At 40.9% G+C, this 19681-nt stretch overlaps 1 protein-coding gene across 1 annotated transcript in view; it reads right to left on the reverse strand.

Moving 5' to 3' along the window:
- Positions 1-2256: 2256 nt before the first annotated feature.
- Positions 2257-19681, reverse strand: part of LOC110088448 (immunoglobulin superfamily member 2) — a 34360-nt gene continuing 16935 nt past the window's right edge. Inside the window, exons 7-9 of the mRNA XM_020810747.3 lie at positions 10338-10751; positions 4673-5065; positions 2257-2875 (exon numbers count right to left, since the gene is read on the reverse strand). Of these exons, the coding sequence (XP_020666406.3) occupies positions 2598-2875; positions 4673-5065; positions 10338-10751 (1085 nt within the window). The 3' untranslated portion in view covers positions 2257-2597. The remainder of the gene's footprint in view (positions 2876-4672; positions 5066-10337; positions 10752-19681) is intronic.

The following is a 19681-nucleotide window of genomic DNA, read 5'->3' on the forward strand; positions in this document are numbered from 1 at the left end:
TTACATATCCTGTACTCTGAGAACAGATCCTGGCTCTACTCCCTATGACAATCTTTCAAATAAAGTGCTATCATATCTCCCCTCAGTCTTCATTTCTCAAGGCTGAACATGCCAAGTTCTTTCTGTCTTTCCTTATAGGGGTTGGTTTCCAGCCCCCGATCATCCCTGGCCGTCTTCTGAACATGTTCCAGTTTGTTTGTATCCTTCTTAAATTATGGCATCCTGAAATGGACATACTCCTCAAAATGAAACCTAAACAATGTTGAATAGAGGCATAACTGGTGTGCATTATGATTTTGGTTGGCTTTGCACTTCAGTGAATGACAGATGCCCAGAAAACAATGGAAATGCTTAGTATTTTACTATAGGATTCTTGCATATTATTATAAGTTGCAAGACGCAGAGTATGCCACCTCACTGCTCAATTTTTGTTTTCATTTCCAGATTCTATAGCTACTGAACGTAGCTATAGAATCTGGAGCTTAGCAACTGGAAATAGAAGTAGGGGAGGGTGGGCTCTGCTGTTATCTACCATAACTGTGCAATCATAAGGCTCTGTAGTTGTAGCACTTGAAAAACAAAGTCCAGCCAAGCCAAGTAGAGGGTTCTTCCTGAGTCACTTAGTATCCTACTAAGCTTCCCTTGAAGAAAAGGTCCCACTGGTATAATAATAGGGTTATACCATGTGCTCCCATATGGCTGTTGTTCAAATAGTGATCTCCATGAAGAAAAAGTGTCCTCTGCTTGCATATTATTATCTTATATTATTTTGCTGGCAGGACTTCTCAATCAGTGGAAGCTCAATAAGATACTGGTCTCACAGGTCAACTTTGTTATTTAGTTGGTCTTGAAATTTAGCTGTATGATGATGTTACCTTCAGAAAGACTGCAACATGCCCTTGTTTGACTGACTTGAATTTTTTGCCCATCTTTTCAGTGCCATCTCCCCCATACCTCCAAAAGACAAATCGGAAACAAAGTAATAGATTTTCCAGATTAAAACAGTTCTACTCAGAGGGTTTGCTCAAACATTTTTCCAGTGTGCGAAGGAAAACAAGGCTACACGAAGTAGTTTCAATCTTGACAATACCCAGCTGACCAGTATGGGTTCCTTACATCCATGTTGACATTTTCTATCTCCTCCAGGGACAAAGCTGATTGAAAACTTTGCATGCAACTTATTTCCATCTCTGCAAATAGTCAAGACTTTGGAAGCAACTACTTGGCAGATACACAGCTACTTGCAATTTGTCCTGTAGCAATGGGATAATTACATTACTTTCAATTGTAACTTCAGAAAGAATAACCACTCCTTTTCAGTGTAAGCCTGAATTAGTAACTAGCTAATTTTGTGCCTGTGGAAAGAAGATGAATTGGAATGCCCAAGGGTTAATGCATGAATAAAATAGTGGCAAAATTTATTTTAGTCCTGAGAAAATTAATAGAAGTTGTTTACCAGTGGTGGCTTCAGGAATCTCAACCAGTTCTATTTCAAACTTTTTCTGATGCTATAAAGCAGTCACAATTCTCAAAAAGAGCAGAGAGACTGGAGAGCAAGCAACACAGAACCATGAACATACATGATACCACAACAATTCACAGCACTTGGTTCACTTTGAGTTTGTAAGTCTTATTAAATTGTTTCATGCCTGGATAAGCTCACATTGCTTAGAGAGGAATGGTTAGCCCCTGCCCTTTCTGTCATCATTTTCAACATGTGTAAAGGAATAAGCCTTTAGAAATGGCAGGGAGACAAGATCACGCAGTTTGAGTGCCAGTCTACTGTGCCATGTTGTGGGTGTTGAAATGATGGTGAGGTGGACAGGAGGTTTTGATCCACAAACTAGGGGCTCACAATATTTAGATGGTTTGAAATCTAGCCATAAGTAATCTTTCACTTACATTTGAGAAACAGGAAATTAGACCTACTTTTTAAAAAACAGTACTGTAACTGAAGCAACGACTAACATATATTTGTGGCTTAAGACCTAGCTATAACTAATTAGTTTTAAAATACAGTTTTCTGAGCTCTGCCTCTGAGCAGTCAGGTTCTATGCAGAATTGCTAAGAGGTGTGACTGGTCTATGTATACAGTGTCAGGGGTGTGTGGCTACCCTGCCTTGGCAGGCATGAATAAAACTTCTGGATGTTTAACACCCCTACAGTGCACTAATCATTTTGACCCTGCCCTGTTCACCATTGACGGAATCACTGATGATTCCTCCTAAACCATATGGCAAAAAATATTTGAAGTCATTTTAAAACATACTGTAATTTAATTGGGCTACAATCCTTTATGTTCTTACATGGAAGTAAATACTCAGTGGGGTACACATTCCCTCTCTCCCCCCAGCAAGCTGGGTACTCAATTGGAAAGTACCTTGGAAGGATGGAAGGCTGTCAACCTTGAGCTGGCTACCTGAGCTTGCTGGGATCAAACGCAGGCCATGAGTAGAGACTTAACTGCAGTTTAGCAGTTTAACCACTGCACTGCAAGGTTCGTGAAAACCAGGGTTACTTATGCTGCATGTCCAAGCCCACAGCCAACTGATTTAAAGACATTTACAGCCCATACAGCCTCAAATGGCATGCCTTGGTCAGTCCATTTCCTTGTTCTTGAGATGTATTGTTTCTTCACCTATTGCACCGGCACTACTTTTGCCAGTGGGCTTGAGGTCGGCTGGTGCCAATGCTCTCAGTTCTTCATCAGGAGCTGTCTTCTTTTCCACATTCATTTTTCCACGTGAAATGAATTTGGCTTTGAAGTGTAACACGAGAAAAATAACCACCAGGATAAGGAACAGAACTGGAGGGTAGAATAAGATGAAGTGGTATAGCGATTGAGAAGAACAGATCTGGGTGGAATTGCTGGGTGCTGCAACAAACAAGCAAATTTAGTTTTTTTCCCCCCTCATCTTCCATTATAAGTTTACAAACAAAGGTGAAGTACGGTTTAAAAAATGATTTACACAATCCCCATTCCAAGCCATTCCAACAAAGGAAGAGAGCAGACTTCTGAGAGAAGTCGCCAAAGATGTGCATTGTGATCAAGAAAGGCTAACTCTGAAATAAGTGTGTGAGTCTTAAAAGTGGCACAATGCTTTTGTTTTTATGTTGTTTCCATTTTTGCATAGGAGGTGGTCAGTACTGTTAGTGCAAATATAGATCCTCCTTGGGATATATCTGCACTGCACTTTTGCTCTCTTTTAAAAAAACATTTACCATTATTTACCAACCATGTTCTAGTACTATGTTCATAGGTGAGAATCAATGCAAATGGGCATAAACCAGAAATAGAAACTTGTTAATACTCCAAAACCTTTCAGTGTCCCAAGGTGGAAACTACCATAAATGAGCCAATTTGTGTAACAACTCATAAAGTCATGGTATACCAGTGAAAGTGTTTGGTTGGAAATGGAAATCATTAATAGATTTTATACTGTGAAACGTAAGACTCAACAGAGATAGGGAGTGGCCCTTTATTTACTTACTTTTCATCTTATTATGTCTCCCTTTATCACCCGTGGATGCTGCCTGAAAGTGGGTCACACCCACACTACTTAGATCTTAAACTCATTCATGCTACTCTTTTCATTTGACATGTCTAATAATGCTATCTTGTTTTTGTAAAAAAAAAAATTCCTAGCCCCTAAAGGTTTGCTTTATTGGGACTGAAATGAGAATTTAGGTCTATTACCTTTCAATTTATGAAGTTTAGTTATACAGAGGGGTCATGGATGCAGCTTGACTGAAGGATGCAATCAAACTATTTTGGAGGTCCAATTGTGAAAAATCACCTTGTAGCAATACTTCAATCACCAAGGTATAATAACAAGGTCAATGCCATGTAGAAATAAGAGTTTTATAGCACTTTAAAGATTAACCAACTTGGGCATAAATATTTGTAGACCAGAGCTCAATTCATCAGATGGAAATGTATGCTAGATAAAAGTCCTTAAGGACCCATTAAATTCCTTGTTTTCTTTTGCTACAAAGACTAACATCTCTTCCCTTCCCTTTTTAAAACACTAGATTTGGTGGCTGTCATTTATGCTGGTTCATTGGAAGCTGGTTGTGTCCTTAGTAAATAATTAACACAGCTGCTCCAAGACTAACATGGTTTCGCCCTGAAAAGTTTTGCCATGTGAAAATTATGTGTTGAACCTCTTTTGAGTTTTTAAAGAATCCTCCTAAGCCTTAGCATCCATGTTGTAATACTATAAACCCCTCTGAGAGAGAAAATGTTCTTTGAACCACCAGCTAGCCTGAGTCATGTAATTTTATGGGAAAGGGCAGGTTCCAGACAACGTTTGCAACCTCTCTCTCTCTCTCTTTTGTTTCCACAAAAAAATCTATTGGGAGAGGGAAAATAGCTGTACAATTATTTGTAAAAGGAATCAGTAGGATCTGAATTCTCCATCTGGACCTTTTGATTCTTCTGGAAATAAAGCAAATTAATCCAGCGTTGTGGCATGCGGTGTGGGAAAAGGGAGCTCAAGTAAGCTCTGGCATAAAATCTAATATTGCGCTATATCTGTTTTACAAGAGCCTGCACCTTCACTAGTGCTCTTTTATTGTGTCCTGTATTGTTGTCCAGTGGTCGCAGTTAGATGCATGGCTGGAAAGTTCCAAGGTCAAGAGAGACAAACACACAAAATTAGAGTATTATTACCTGAGGGAAGTACCACAAGGCTGCTGAATCCTGATTGACTCGAAGCATAATGAACCTGACTGGCACTACAGTTGGCTGCCTGCCATTCTTCCACCTGGCAGTAGAACAGTCCAGCATCCAGCATCTCCACATTCTGCAGTGTCAAGCGAAAGTCACCCACAGAAGGGTGGTGGAGGTGCAACCTTCTTAACAGCTTCTTATTCCCACCATACTCAATGACACCGTTGCCCTTCATTTTCACCAGTGATTCTGTATGTTCAGAAACTTTAAACCAGGTGATTGAGAAGCGGGAGGTGGCCTGTACTGAGCTCTGCATAATGCATTTCAGGGTCACATCCTCATTTTCAGTGGCAATGATGCTGTGGTTCATTTTTTCAATGTGTAGCTTGTTTTCTGGTGACAGACAAGAAAACCCTATATTGAAGATTTCCCACTTGAGGGTCTTTTTGCACAACTAGCGAGCAAGCCATCCTCATTGATGTTTATTAGCACCAGGCATTTCCTTCCTTATAATAGCTAGGCAATAACTGGGAGGGAATTGTACCCCAAATTGAGGCTACCTGGGGTTTACTCATGAGTAAGTCTGCCTTTGCACAGCTCTTGCAAAATTACTTAAAAAAATTAATTGTGGCCCAATTCCTCCTCCTTAATAGTTAGCTGGAGTTATAGTTATATATATATATTTTAAGTAACCTTTTACATTCCCATTAGTTAAAATTACTTTAAAAGTTACATTTCAGTTACTTAAAGATATATACACCTAAGTGCTATAGGACTCTGATCCGCAATGAAAAGCACACTTTTCATATGCACTTCATAAGTGCCTGAACACCCACAGCAGAGAACGAGGCAGTGGAATGAGCCAGTGAGTGTGAGCCAGTCCTTGAACCATGTAACATCTCTGCTCTGCCATTTTGTGAGGTCAATGTTGTAACTATAAAAGTAACTCAAAAAATAACAGTGATGCCACAAAAGTAGTGAAGTTATCCTTTTACAAGAAAAAATAAATGTAGTTATGCCTTTGTTAGTGGGGAAAAAAAGAACTGATTATACAGTATTAGTACTGTATATAGTTACTCCCAATCTGTGTTTATGCACAGGATTCAGAGCAGGGGCTGGGAACATCAGGTTGAGTTGCTTGGGTGAATCTACTCGTCATAACTCCTTGTTTGAAGCAATATGAGATTATGTCTACTTAAAAGTAGACCTACTCGCAAACAAACATTCCAGTGTGCTGATTATCACTTGAATATAGACAGCCTGGGGCATGAGAGGTTCATATAAATTTGACGCAAAGAATAAAAAATTTTTAAATGTCAAAGCAATTTTTATATAGAAAAAAAATCCCTTCTCTATGGGAAAAAACTGCACAGTAGTTTTGAAAGCCTGTCCCACGTGCAAAGTTATCTACACACATCCCACACATAGAATGGTTAGAAGTCTGGTTTCGATGGAATATATTCTTCTCCAGCATGATTATCCACACTATTTTAGGAATGACAAGGGATTGGACTAGCCACTAAACTATTCCTGGCATTGTTTCAGAAAATTACTTCTTAAAAGGTCCTGCCAGTTTAGAACTATCCATTGCTATTCAGTGGCATTATTCTAATCAGGGCATAAACACAGTGGTGAAGTAACTTTTATCATGAAGTACATTCCCATAGTTTCAATGGGATTAAATTCCAAATGACTGTGTCCAGAACCACAACTTTAATTATCTTTTGACTGCAATCTTGTTCTCAAAATTCAACCTAACGGAGAACAGCTATTAAAGAAATGGTATGTCACTAGTGCATCAGACTGCGGCAGTCTGTCTTCAGCCCTTAGCAGGTAAGCTCCAAGACAGCCAGCAATTCTGTTCTAGCAGATACTATAATAAACCATAAAAGGCAAAGAGCCAATTTCCTCTCCTCTGTGCCCCTGGTTTTATTTTATTTTATTTTGTTCTCTTCTTTTATTTCCAGTCTCATATCCAGCATTCCTGAACTTGCTCAGGCAATCTGCTGCATTGACGGTGGTAATTTTTGTCTCCCTTTCCTGTTAAATATAGATTTTTTTTTCTTCTTGTTTTTCTACCAAACTTGAGCATGGCTTCTTGTGAACTTTGTCTACCTCTTGGTTCTTTGTGGCCTCATTTTGATTCCATTTATGGGTCAATGGGTTCACCACAAAAATGCCCAGATGGAATCCTTTATATCTCATGCTGAATTTGAACAAACTGTGAGGTGAAATATATATATTCTGCTTGAATTCTGAAATTTGCATTTACGAATAGTAATAATCATGTGCTGTCAAGTCAATTCTGACTTATGGTGACTCTTGCCAGTTTTTCCAGGTCTAGAATACTCAGAAGTGGTTCACTGGGCCCTTCTCCTACGGCACCTTGGGACTGTGCAGCTTGCCCATGGTCATACAGGCTGTCTCTACTTCCAGGAGACAGACACGGTGGGGAATCCAACTTCAACCAAATACCGAAACCACTAAGTAATATGAATTAAGTACAGTGGTGCCTTGCATAGCGATCGCTCCATTTAACGAAGAAATCGCTTTGCGATGATGTTTTTGCGATCGCTTAGTGATGGTCCCTATGGGGAAAATTTGCTTTCCAATGATCACAGGGAAGCGATCATCACAAAGCCCCCATTTTCGGCCAGCTGATCGGCGGTTCCAAAATGGCCGCCGGGTAAACAAAATGGCCGCCTGCTGTGTTGCCTTGCTTTAGAGGCACCAAAAATGGCCGCCCCTATGGAGGATTTTTGCTTAAGGTTAGTTTTTAAGCCCATAGGAATGCATTAATGGCGTTTTAATGTGTTTCTATGGGCTTTTTAATATCGCTTAGTGATGAAATCGCTTAGCAGCTATTTTTGCTGCACGGATTAACATCACTAAGTGAGGCACCACTGTATATGTATCTGCTGCAGTTTCCTCTTAGCAGATCAGTGTTAGGGTAATACTTTGGATCCTAAGTGCTACTGAAATGCCGCTGAGAGGGTTCTCCGTTATAACAGAACAGTGGCCATGTGGTATGCATTTATCTATTAATACCAATATTATTAAAAACAAAACAAGATGTGCCTTGTGTAGCTTTCAGTCTGAGATCCACAGCTCCAGAACATGAAACGTAGATAAGTGAAATGTAGCATGCATGCTAGATGCATGCTGGGGGTGTTGTTTGGTTTTTAAAAAATACATTGATTCTAATTTAATTTTGATTTAGACATATTTTCAACATCTCTGTATTCGAAGGCTGCCATATACCTCCAGTCTTTAGATGGCAGACATTCCTAAACAATACTGTACATAGATTCACAGTCACTACAGTTTGAAGCCAGTAGTGAGTAGTATGCCTCTTTCAAAAGACTGATGTGGAAAAATATCTCCCTCAGATGTCTAGAGGGATGCACTATGGCAAGGGCCATGGTTATGGTTTCCCATGGATCTGGCTTCTTTCAGACAACCACACTGACAGCTACTTGGTTGCTTTTTCTGATAGTGTGTCAAAAAGGGAGGGAGGCAGTTGCGACCTATGCACATTCTATTCTTCTCTCCATACGCGTATAAAATTGCGAAACTCTATTTGTTATTTACACTAGCATAAGTGCAATGGCAAAAATCACATTGGCTAATTGCAATTGTATTGTTCACCATGTGCAAAGTCACATGGCGGAATACAAGCAGCAACTAAATGATGAGCCTAAATTCACCATTGCAATTTGCACCATTATACTTATACTGGTGTAGATAACCAATACGATGTAGGCCAATATATATATACTTGTGTATGTGTGTGTGAGAGAGAGAGAGACCGAGACCGAGGAGTATATACATATAAACACACATGCAGTTATATGACAGCCAGTGAGGTATAGTGGATAGAATGACAAACTAAGATTCAGAATTCAGATTAGTGATGTGTATTCAGATTCATAAATATTCAGAATTCATTGAATAATGCCATATTTTGATAGTTCCAAATATATTCAAATCCATTTTTATAGTTCTGTATATAATAATAATTTATAATATTCAGCATTGCATTTATTCCTATACATTAGAAAGCAAAAGGCTAAGTTTCTGTTTGCTACGAGGAAAAAATGAAAGTGAAACCTATTTCTGGAATACTTTCTTGAGAAAGGAAACTTAAAGACATTCTGGCACCAAGGGCAGTGGGTGCAGAGACCAAAGTGTCTCCTGATTGGGGTTGCTATTGGTTTCCCAAGGGCGGGATCTGGGGTGAGAGTACAGATCTGTACATGATGTCTGACACTGAAATCACCCTTCCCCTCCAGCTGCACTTTTCCCACCAGTTGCCAGAACTAATAATGATGACAGGTTATGAACATGTAGTCAAAAATTGGAGCTTCCAAGAAGTCAATAATCTGGAAGCATTTTCAACCATGTGTAACATGTTCACATGGTTGAGTACAGGCACTGCAAGAAGGTGCTCAAGCATGGGCAAAACGTGGACCACCTCTTCAATAGTAGCATGCTCAGTCAACTGAAAACTCAACACAGGGCATTGCTGCTGGCAAATGAAGTAGGTACTGTGGAGGTAAGTGGTTTCCTTATTGTGAAGTGTAATAGCCATCAGAGGACAGAGATTGAGCCACCAGCCTGGGGAGCAGGGACATAGATGGGCAAATATCAAGAGGTGGGAGGCAGCAAATCCCAGACTTGGGTCACAATAATACATTCCAGACTTGGAGGAGAAAGATCTCCTGCAGATGTAAAAATGCCATGATTACTTGTCCTCAATGACCAGCCATTCTTTCTGGTGGAGAACACTGGCTTCCATAGGCTTGTGGCAGAACTAGCATCTCAAACATGGTAGGGGCTTGTCCTCCAGAGACACAACCTCAGAGGAAGCACATGGCAGAGGCAGAGAAGCAAATGCAGGAGCTTTGCAAGCCAAAAGAGATCAAAACCTTGTCTCACTGGGCTAAGAAGTCTGTTTTAGGGAAGTCTGGCCAAGGTGGCAATGGGAATGCTCTCTTGCCTACCAACTAGAATGCCTACTGAGAAAGTGTTCTCTTTGGCAGGGGGACATTGTCAGTCTAGGACACTCATGCTTATAACCTGGGTCTGTAGAAAAACACTTCCTTAAGGTCAAGGTTACCATTTCTGGACTTCCCTAAGTCCTCTTTAAGTAAGAGAGACAGAGATGGGCAAATCTATGCCCCACTACTGGGTATGCCATGCTAATTGCTATTACAAGATTGTACTCACTCACTCAATTGTGCTGCTCCCATGCTGTTGGTACTACTTCCACCCACCACAGGCTATCTGCTGCTCCCATCTGCCTGCCAGTGCTGCTCATACTCACTCCCCATTGCAACCAGTCCTCTGCTATCGGGAAATTCTTAACATTCCAAATTTTGAATTCAAAGGGCTGCAATTCTGAATTTTGAATCTGAATTTTGATGCTAGTGCACATCCCTAGTTCAAAACTTTGCTTGGCCATGGAAGCCCATTTGGAAGAGTCTTCAATTCTGGACAGTTTTATGCTCAAGAGTCACCTATTAATTGAGCTGGATTACAGCTCTCAGAATACAGAGATTCTAGGGGGAGGGGGAAAGATTCTCTTTTTTTCTAGTCCAAAAAAAAGTAGCTTTCCCAAGATTTGACTATCCAGCCACATAAATAACATAAATAAACTGGTTACCTGAAGGCTTGAAATAGAGCATGGTTTTTCCAGATTCTGTTTTTCCAAGTTTGTACCAGCTGCCATCCATTGACCACATCCATTCGTCAACCACACAGTAATATTGGCCCTGGATATCATAATCTGGAGACAAAATAAGCAGTCGGTAGAGATGACTGGAGACCTTCGCACTGTGAAATCTTGATTTCTGATTCGGAAGACTGAATGCTTCTCCATATTCCAATATATTACTATAATTGGTCTTTAAAATAATCAGTGGAGCTGAATTCACAGCGGACAATGGCAGAAAATACCAAGTGACACTCAGCTGAGAATTCCCTTTTGTCAGCGCTGAGATTTTGCAATCAATAGTTGCATCTTCCTTGTTAGAGATTTCCAAAAGCTTTGCATCTGTGCGGACTTCCAGCTTGCTTTCTACATGAAGAAATAAAGAGATCAGTAAGTGAGTATTGCTGGTGCCACAATTAGGGGCAGCTCATGAGTTCAGTGAGAGTGGGAACCCCCCTCTCCCTCCTCCCCAATTTGAGAGCACCCCCTGCATTCCAGTCACAGGCTGCCTATGTTCATTGAAAGATTGTTTTTAAGGAGGCACTAGAGAATTAAAAAGACAAGTAGAAATAGGAAACGTTTGGTAAACAGATTTCTGTTTTCAAGGAATATGTCAGAATTGCAAAGCTGTACAATTTGGTAGTAACTGAATATTTAATGCAGGAACTGTTGCAATGCCCTTATTATTCTGCTGCGTACTGTTCATCATGCAGGCTCCCCATGTAATCCAGAACCCTTCATTATCAGGTTCTAAATCACGCATAGAATCTACGTGCCTCCTGCAGACACCCTGCTTTTTACCTTATGTTCACATGCATGGATAGTGCCAATGTAATTCTAGTCAAGTGGAGCTGGGATAACATTGGGAAAAAAAGTATTAAAAAAGACCTGGGAGTTTGTGCTACAGACAGACTTAAATTACTGCTATTTATACTATTTTTAAAGAGAGAATACAGTATCTATTTCTCTTTTATTCCTGAATCTCCATCTTAAATATATTATAGACTGCTGTTGCAAATATGCTGGAAAATGCATCAGTTCCACACCTTGCTTTCTCATGAAATTTGAAAGCTTGCACGGTATGTTTTCAATTGGTCTTCAAACATATAATGTCTCTGAAATCCCATGGCTTAGTGCAGTAAATTGCACTAGAGTAGGCCCATTGAATCTGTGGGAATTTCTCAAATCAACACATCATAAATTCCATTGATTCCAATGGGCCTACTCTAGTGATTTATTTTAATGTAGTAAGTTGCAGCTACAGTGGTACCTTGGTTTACGAATGCCTTGGTTAACATAATTTTCAGTTTACGAGCAAAAATCCACTGAAAATAATGCCTCAGTTTACAATTTCCCCCCCGCAATATGAAGCAAGTTTGCATTGTGCCTGGGAGGTTTATAGTGCTGCATCCTTGCATGCATTCCTATGGAAAACTGTGTTTCAGTTTGTGAATTTTTCACATTATGAAATGCCCTGGAGAACGGATTAAATTTGTAAACCGAGGTACCACTGTAGAGTAGGCCCGTTGGAATAAATGGGATTTATGGAGGTCTTGACTAACCAAATCTCCACAGATTCTGTGGGCCTTCTCTAGTGCAATTTGTTATACTAAGCAACAGGTTTCAACCACTTTTTTTAGATTTGTTTTCTGCCTTCTCCTGTTTACTTGGACTGCTTCCACATTTATTCCACAAGGATAAATATGGATTGTATTTCTGCCGTAGATAAAGACTGATGTATCATCCTGAATCAGGATGGAGAGCATTTCCTCCCATGGCCTGCATGCCTCAGTCAAAAAAAAAAAGGTTGAAATAACTACTGTGTTTCCCGAAAATAAGACAGGGTCTTATATTAATTTTTGCTCCAAAATGCATTAGGACTTATTTTCAGATGATGTTATATTTTATAGTCATGTCAACTTCTGGTTGTTGCATAATGCTGCACAATGGTGGAGGGCGGGGTTTCACTTAACTAGGGCTTATTTTGGGGATACGGCTTATTTTCAGGGAAACAGGATAGTTGAAAACTTGTTTCCCAGCTTGTTGAATTTTTCATCAAGCTGGGAAACTATTCATTATTTTAACTATTAAAAATAAAATAACTATTCATTATTTTAATCATTAAAACATCTAGTGACACCATTTTAGTTTCTTGTTATGTCAGCTTGTTCAGGTAATGTTCAGTAATTCTTAAACCATTTAAAGTAAATTTTTAAAAAAGGAGAGCCAGACAAGATAGGAGCTACTATTATCCTAGAGAGCAATATATAGAGATGGGGATATTTGTATTCGTATATGAATACAGTGGTGCCTCACTTGACGAGGATAATCCGTTCCAGCAAAATCGCTGTAGACCAAAATCGTTGTCAAGTGAAAGTAAAAAAAAACCCATTGAAAAGTATTGAAAACTGGTTCAATGCGTTCCAATGGGCGAAATACCTCAGCGTCCAGCGAAGATCCTCCATAGGGCGGCCATTTTCCGGTGTCTGTATAGTGAGGAATCTGTCCTAAAACACAGCGGGGAGCCATTTTGCACAGTGGGTGGCCATTTCGAAGACCCAACGATCACCTGTTTTGTTCATTGTTAAGCGAAAAATCGGTTCCCCAAAGCAGGGAACCGATCATTGTCAAATGATTTTTCCCTATTAAAACATCATTTTGCGATCGCTATAGCAATTGCAAAATACTCATCGTAAAGCGATTTCCTCGTCTAATGAGGTAATCGTCAAGCAGGGCACCACTGTACAAATATCCCTGCACAGCTGTAGGTAATGAGGATATGGCCCCTGGGGCCAAACTGTCCACTCACATGTCTGGCGGTGGCAGCCCCTCTCTTCCTTCTGATCACTCCGGAGCACCGCTCGGCTAGTCACTCCTCAGTCTTGCAGGGAGACTTGTCCTCCCTCCCTCTGCCAGGAGTGGCTAGCCAACCAAGAAGAGAACGGCGCTCGGGAGCGATTGGAAGGATGAGCAGAGCTGCCACCACTGGCGGATGTGCGAGTAGACGGTCCAGCCACTGGGGCCGTGTTAATTCTAGCTGCGTGGAGATATTTGTATACAAATATTCCCATCTCTACTCATATAGACTGTTTCCACCTTAGTTTAGTTAGTAAAATGTCAACATATTTGTGCAGGAGGGGTACTGGAAGGGTGAATCCATGCAGGGACGGTATCAAAGGCCACTAAGATACTGAGGAGGACCAACAAGGACATATTGCCCCTGTCAGCCTCCATCAAGTCCAACTGGAACGGATCAAGGACATTGTTTCCTCCAGGAGTTCCTGGAGCTCATCGGCCACCACCCTTTCACCCACTTTACTCAAGAAAGAAACATTGGCGATGGGCATATAATTCCCAATTTCGTCCATTGCCAAATTAGATTTCTTTTGAATGGGTCTAATGAGTATCTCCTTGAGGGCAGGGAAAACCATGCCCTCCTGGAGATACCCATTAATTACTGCAGTGGCTCATTCTGTTACTGGCTTGGCTGCTTTGATGGGCCAGGCTGGACAAGGATGTAAAGAGGAGGTGGTGGCACAACAGCACGCAAGCATCCTGTCCACCTCATTGGATGTCACAGGTTGAAAGCAAGTTAACTTCACCAGACAAGACGATGCACTGGACATCTCAGCTCGATCTACTGTTTGTAAAAAGGGATCAAGGTCCCGGCAGATGGCCTCCACTTTAGATTTTTAAAATGCCACAGATTAGTCACAGGAAATACTAGAGGGAGGCCTTTCACTTTGGCTAACTCCGGATAGATTGCGTATTATACGGAAAAGTTCCACCTGCTGGTTGTGAGCTTTGCTTCTCCAGTCAGCGAAGAATGCTCTTCTAGCAAACTTTACCTTAGCTAGGTAAAGGTTAGATGCGATCCTGGCAGCTTTTAGATTAATTTCTGTCAGGGTCCTTCTCCAAATACACTCTAACCTTCTCCGATTATGCTCCATGGCTCTCAGCTGCTGGTTAAAGCAGGGAGCTGTTAGGGCTCAGCGGCGGAGAGGGCGTTTAGGTGTGATCGTGTTGACTGCCTTGGTGGTGGTGGTATACCAGTCATCCACCAGAGCATTGACAGGAGTGCCAACCAAGTCAGCCAGAATCCCCCGCATGATATCTTGGAATCCATCAGGATCCAGTAACCTGTGGGGGCAGACCATCTTAAAGGGTCCAAGCTCCCTGCGAAAGGGAAGTGCCACTGAGAGGCTGCATTTAATTAGGTGGTGATCCAACCATGACAAGGAGGCCAGTATCAAGTCACCCACCATTGGAGCACACTCTCTTTGCTCAGCAGCAAAGACCAGATTCAGCATGTCTTTTATACATTCTTGGGACCAATCACAAAATACATTACTGCATTTCACAATTAACATAAGGTTACATCATTTTCTCCAGCTGTACAACATCAAGTCTTAAACCTTGGTACCCACTTGAATCCACTTAGTACATGACGCAGGTAATAGCAGCCATTTTACTTTCTACTATACAACCTTTATATTTAATACATTTTCAGATCAAAATCTCAACAGTGGTTCAACTCCCCACCCATGCACTACCCTGGCTTCCATGCCCTGCTCTGGGTGTTGCCTCTGAGTGGGCACCTGCTGGAGGGGGCAGGGTGCTGAACCACAGAACATCTGTTCAGCCAACCGCCGAACTGGCACAAACTACCAAACTGTGCCAGTTCATGCCCATGTCTAGTTACATGAATACCTTAGTGCTATTGGTAGTATTTCCAGACTCTGGCCAAGACCTGTCAGGAACTACATTACAGGATAAGACATGTTCAAAATTACAAGCGCAGAGTTACAGATGCAGTTCTTTGGGCATCTTCAAGACTTTGGGGAGAGAGTGCAAGGTTCCCCATCTTTAAGAAAGTGTGAGTAAGCATAGAGAAAAGGCCTATATGACAAACAGAATAATTTCTAACCACAATTGAAAAGCCTATTTATTCAAATTCATATCCTGTCACATTGAGTATTTTAATTTCAAGTAAACATGTGTGATTATGATTACAGCCCTAACATTGTTTATATGCAAAGAAGTGATACATTCATTTTTTATGTTCCTTGCTCCCTTCTTTCTAAGATGGCCTAATTTGTTCACATTTTCCAACAGGCAGGACTGAAATCTGCCTCCAGCGGTAGGCACCAAAAGGGAATAGGTCTTTAGCAGGCTTTTCATATTTAGTCTACCAGAGATAAAGTTACTTTTTGAGATTACAAGTCTGAAAATTCACCAGGACATTCTGACAGTTGTGATGCAAGAAAGAAACTTTTTATCATCTCCAGAATCTGCTAGTTACTGGGAAAGCTAGTTGACCTGCAATTAGCTGCTGCATCAGAAGAGGAAGAAGGATAAGCCACCTGTTGTCCGAAAAATAACCCTAAATCCTATGCCCAAGTTTGTTGATTCATTTTGGTTCGAGTCTTGGTGTTAATCAGGTTAGTAAGATGTGGAAAGAAGAGGTGTAGATGTGGGATGACTCTTCTAGTCCAGGCACAGGAAACTGGCATTTGGACCACAGTCTGGTGTATCTCCATACCTGCCCTATATCATCAGTACAAATGCAAAACTATCAATTCTTGGATAATAATACAGAAGGATAAAACATCACAGATTGTATGAGGATGGCCACATATCCTCTTCTGTCTTTCTCTGACCTTTTCCCATGTGCTAATGTGCCTTCTTCTCCTTCTTCACATATCCTGACTTTCATTTATGCCCACAATTCCTACTAAACTGTTTAGGAGACATTATTGCCTATCCAAAAGTAATCAAAGAGCACATAGAAAGAAAATGGCATTTGATGTCTAACTTTTACATCAAGTAGGTACAACAGGTTTCTGGCTTTTCCGGGTTGCTACATTGGTGAACTCCAGAGAAGAAGAGTTATTATGTAGTACAGGGCACTGATGGTTATGAAAAGGACTGTGGCCACTTCCAGCGTCTCTCACGGAAGTACAGTCATGCCTCGCTTAACGATTGCTTCGCTTAATGAGGAAATCACTGTACGATTAGGTTTTTGCAATCGCAAAACGATGGTTTAAATGGGGTTTTTCCGCTTTGCGATGATCAGTTCCCTGCTTTGGGAACCGATTTTTGCTTTACGACGATCAGCAAACAGCTGATTGTGGGTTTCAAAATGGCTGCCGGCTGAAGAAAATGCCCCCCCTGCTGTTTTCTAGGACAGATTCCTCGCTTTACAGGCAGCGAAAATGGCCGCTGTATGGAGGATCTTTGCTGGACGAGCAAGTATTCAGCCCATTGGAACGTATTGAACGGTTTTCAATGTGTTTCAATGGGGTTTTTTTTATTTCATCTGACGACATTTTCGGTCTACAGCGATTTCACTGGAATGAATTAACGTCGTCAAGCGAGGCATTACTGTACCAAAACATGACCTAGATGTCCCCCTTCTTTTACTATCAAGTGTTCTGGAAGCACAGAGAAAGACTGCAGAGAAATTGCTGTAATGATATCTATTTGAGGAGATTTTGCTCATTTTTCCTGCCAGGATCCTCATTAGATGTCAGAGCAGTATACTTGATTTCCATCCGAAAAAGTCCATTACAAAAGTTGTGACAGTCTTCCCAACACTAATCTCTCTAAAGAAATCCAAGTTATTGCTTTTAAGTTTTCTGTCACCCACAGTGGCCTTGCTAAAGAGGGATGACATGAAAGGAGAAATCAAAACCCACTTCAATTTAATTAACTGAACACAATCTCCACATTTCCTCTCTTGCTTTCAACCAGACTGCTGACAGGGCAGTCTTGTCTCTCTGTGGTAGCAACTGAAGTATGCAAAAGAAGAAGCCAGCAGCTGCTTCAAATTATATGCACAGACAGCCAATGTGCATCTCTGCAAAAGCCATTGTCTATCCACAGTTGGTGCAAACCTCCCGGTATGAGTCATTTAAAAAATATTTGGAATATTTTTCTTTTCCAGAGAATTGGTCAGATCTATTGTGAGTAGCTCTCAGTTTCTTGCTATCAGATTTGGTTATTGCTCATCCTTGGTAGGTAGAAACACGTGTTTTTCAAAGAAGGTGGTTTGTTTATGTCCTTTTGGAACAACATGTTGTAGAAGGCCAAGGTAAAATAACCAAAAAGTGAAATACTGAAGATACTTGAATCAGTTATTAAAATTCCAGGGAGGAAAAAGTCTTCACCTCACAGAAAGAGGACCATGGGACTGATGCAAGGAAAGGTTTTTTTTTTTTGGAAAAGCATTCCATAGATAGGGTGACACCCCAGAAAAGGCCCTCTCTCCCAAAAACACCACTACCTTGCTGAGTTTAGGGTCCTTCAAAGCTTGGAAGTATACACTTAGAGATAGCATAGTTGCTTGCAACTGGTTGACAATTAGGGTGTCAAACTAGATTGCATTTCAAAATTAACATAACCAATAGGTGCAATGTTAGTTTTTCTGATGTATAATGAACAGTAGTTTCTAATTACTTTGAGGCACGATTTTTAAAATAATTTTTAAGAAACATTTTGGCAGGAAATTTTCAAGTGTTATGTCCTCCAGTTATCAACCCGGAGTTTTGCCTCATCTTTGACATTTCTGTATTGTTACCAAATTGGCCAGGTTTGTACAACACCCATGCAGTCTCATTTTCACCGAGGCATTTATGTGCACACCACAGACCACTTTCGGAGGTAAACTTGTCAGGTCAAGGACAAGTATACAGTGGGGTCTCTACTTAAGAACGTCCCTACTTAAGAACAATCCAACTTAAGAACAGCTCCATTTGCTAAATTTTGCTTCTACTTAAGAACAGAAATCCAAGATAAGAACAGGAAAAAAAACCCTTTCCTGCTCTTTTTTTAACCTTAGGTCATCTTAGGTTAAAAAAAATTCTCCCCCTAGTGGTAGAGTACATATTAACCAGCTTTGCATTAGTTCCTATGGGAACTAATGCTTCAATGTACGAACGCACCGCTACATAACAAAAAAACAGCCAGAACGGATTAATTGGTTTTCACTCCATTCCTATGGGAAATTTTGCTTCAACTTAAGAACGTTTCAACTTAAGAACACCATTCCAAAACGGATTAAGTTCTTAAGTAGAGGTTCCACTGTAGTTTCTATGGACGGAAAAGAGCAGATACGGATTAAATGGTTCTCAATGCATTCCTATGGGAAATGCAGATTCAACATAAGAACATTTCAACTTGAGAACCACTTCCAATATGGATTAAGTTCTTAAGTAGAGACCCCACTGTAGATTAAAAACAGTGGCTGTGAAGAAATAGCCTCTGGTCTAAAGTGAGCCAAACCCACAAGAGGAAATAAGAGGAAAATAACTCTAAACAATCCCTATCAAAATAATGTAGAATACATGCATATATCAGCCAAAGAGTCATCTCATAGGACAGCCCTCCTCCAGAGAGGCCAAATAAATTAGATCACCTTCTTTCATTTTTGTATTGCAAGGGTTTTCTGGAGTTCTAGAATAACCTAGAATGGTCCACATTTTCATAAAGAGTCTGGCCATCTTCTCCTTCCTGTCCTGTGACTCTGGACCACCTGATATTAGCCAGGTGGGCAAGATTCATATGTGGGGGCACATTAAGTGGACACATGACGAACAAGGGGACACATGATCACTCAAGTCAGCCTGGCCCAAAACCAGATTAAAAGACCCATGATGCCACGTGGCATTACAGGCTCCAGGGTGAACATGCTTACTGTTTCCATGTTTCCATTTCTACATAAACCGTGTTGCTGCTGCTACTGCTGAAGGCCTCCTGCTGATCCCTGTCAGGTCATTTGTGCTAACTTCACTTTCTGAGCTGAAATAACTTTTTGTGCCCCCTCCCTCCGGAATCCAGGATTTAGCCAGAGAATCCTGCCAGCCTATATTGCTTTCCTGAATTCTTGGCGTCTAGCCTAGAACCTCTGTTAGTCTGTTCTCTCTTCTGATTCTTGCCCTAGAATTACCTCCCATTGTTCCGGCTGGAGTTCCAAAGTTCCTCAGCTTCAAAGCAGTGTAAGGAGACTAAGAGGAGGCAATCTTTTGTCATTCCTACTCTATCTTCTGGGGGTATTTTTCCACACATTCGTAGCTCCTCAATCTACTCCCCTCTTTCCCTTGTACACTTGTGTATTCATGCACGCGTGCGTTTGTACATATGTTTATGGGAAGATCCTTCTTTCCTTTCCTGTTCTTGTAGACTACGTAGCATTTTCTATTCAATTGAAAGTAGTGGTTCCTGATTTTGTGAAGAATGAAGTTGCAAGAACCAAAGAGGTCTCAGCATCCTATTATGATTTGTAAGGTGAACCCCAT

This window comes from Pogona vitticeps, chromosome 3 (genome assembly GCF_051106095.1).
Source record: "Pogona vitticeps strain Pit_001003342236 chromosome 3, PviZW2.1, whole genome shotgun sequence".
In the NCBI taxonomy this organism is placed as follows: domain Eukaryota; kingdom Metazoa; phylum Chordata; class Lepidosauria; order Squamata; family Agamidae; genus Pogona; species Pogona vitticeps.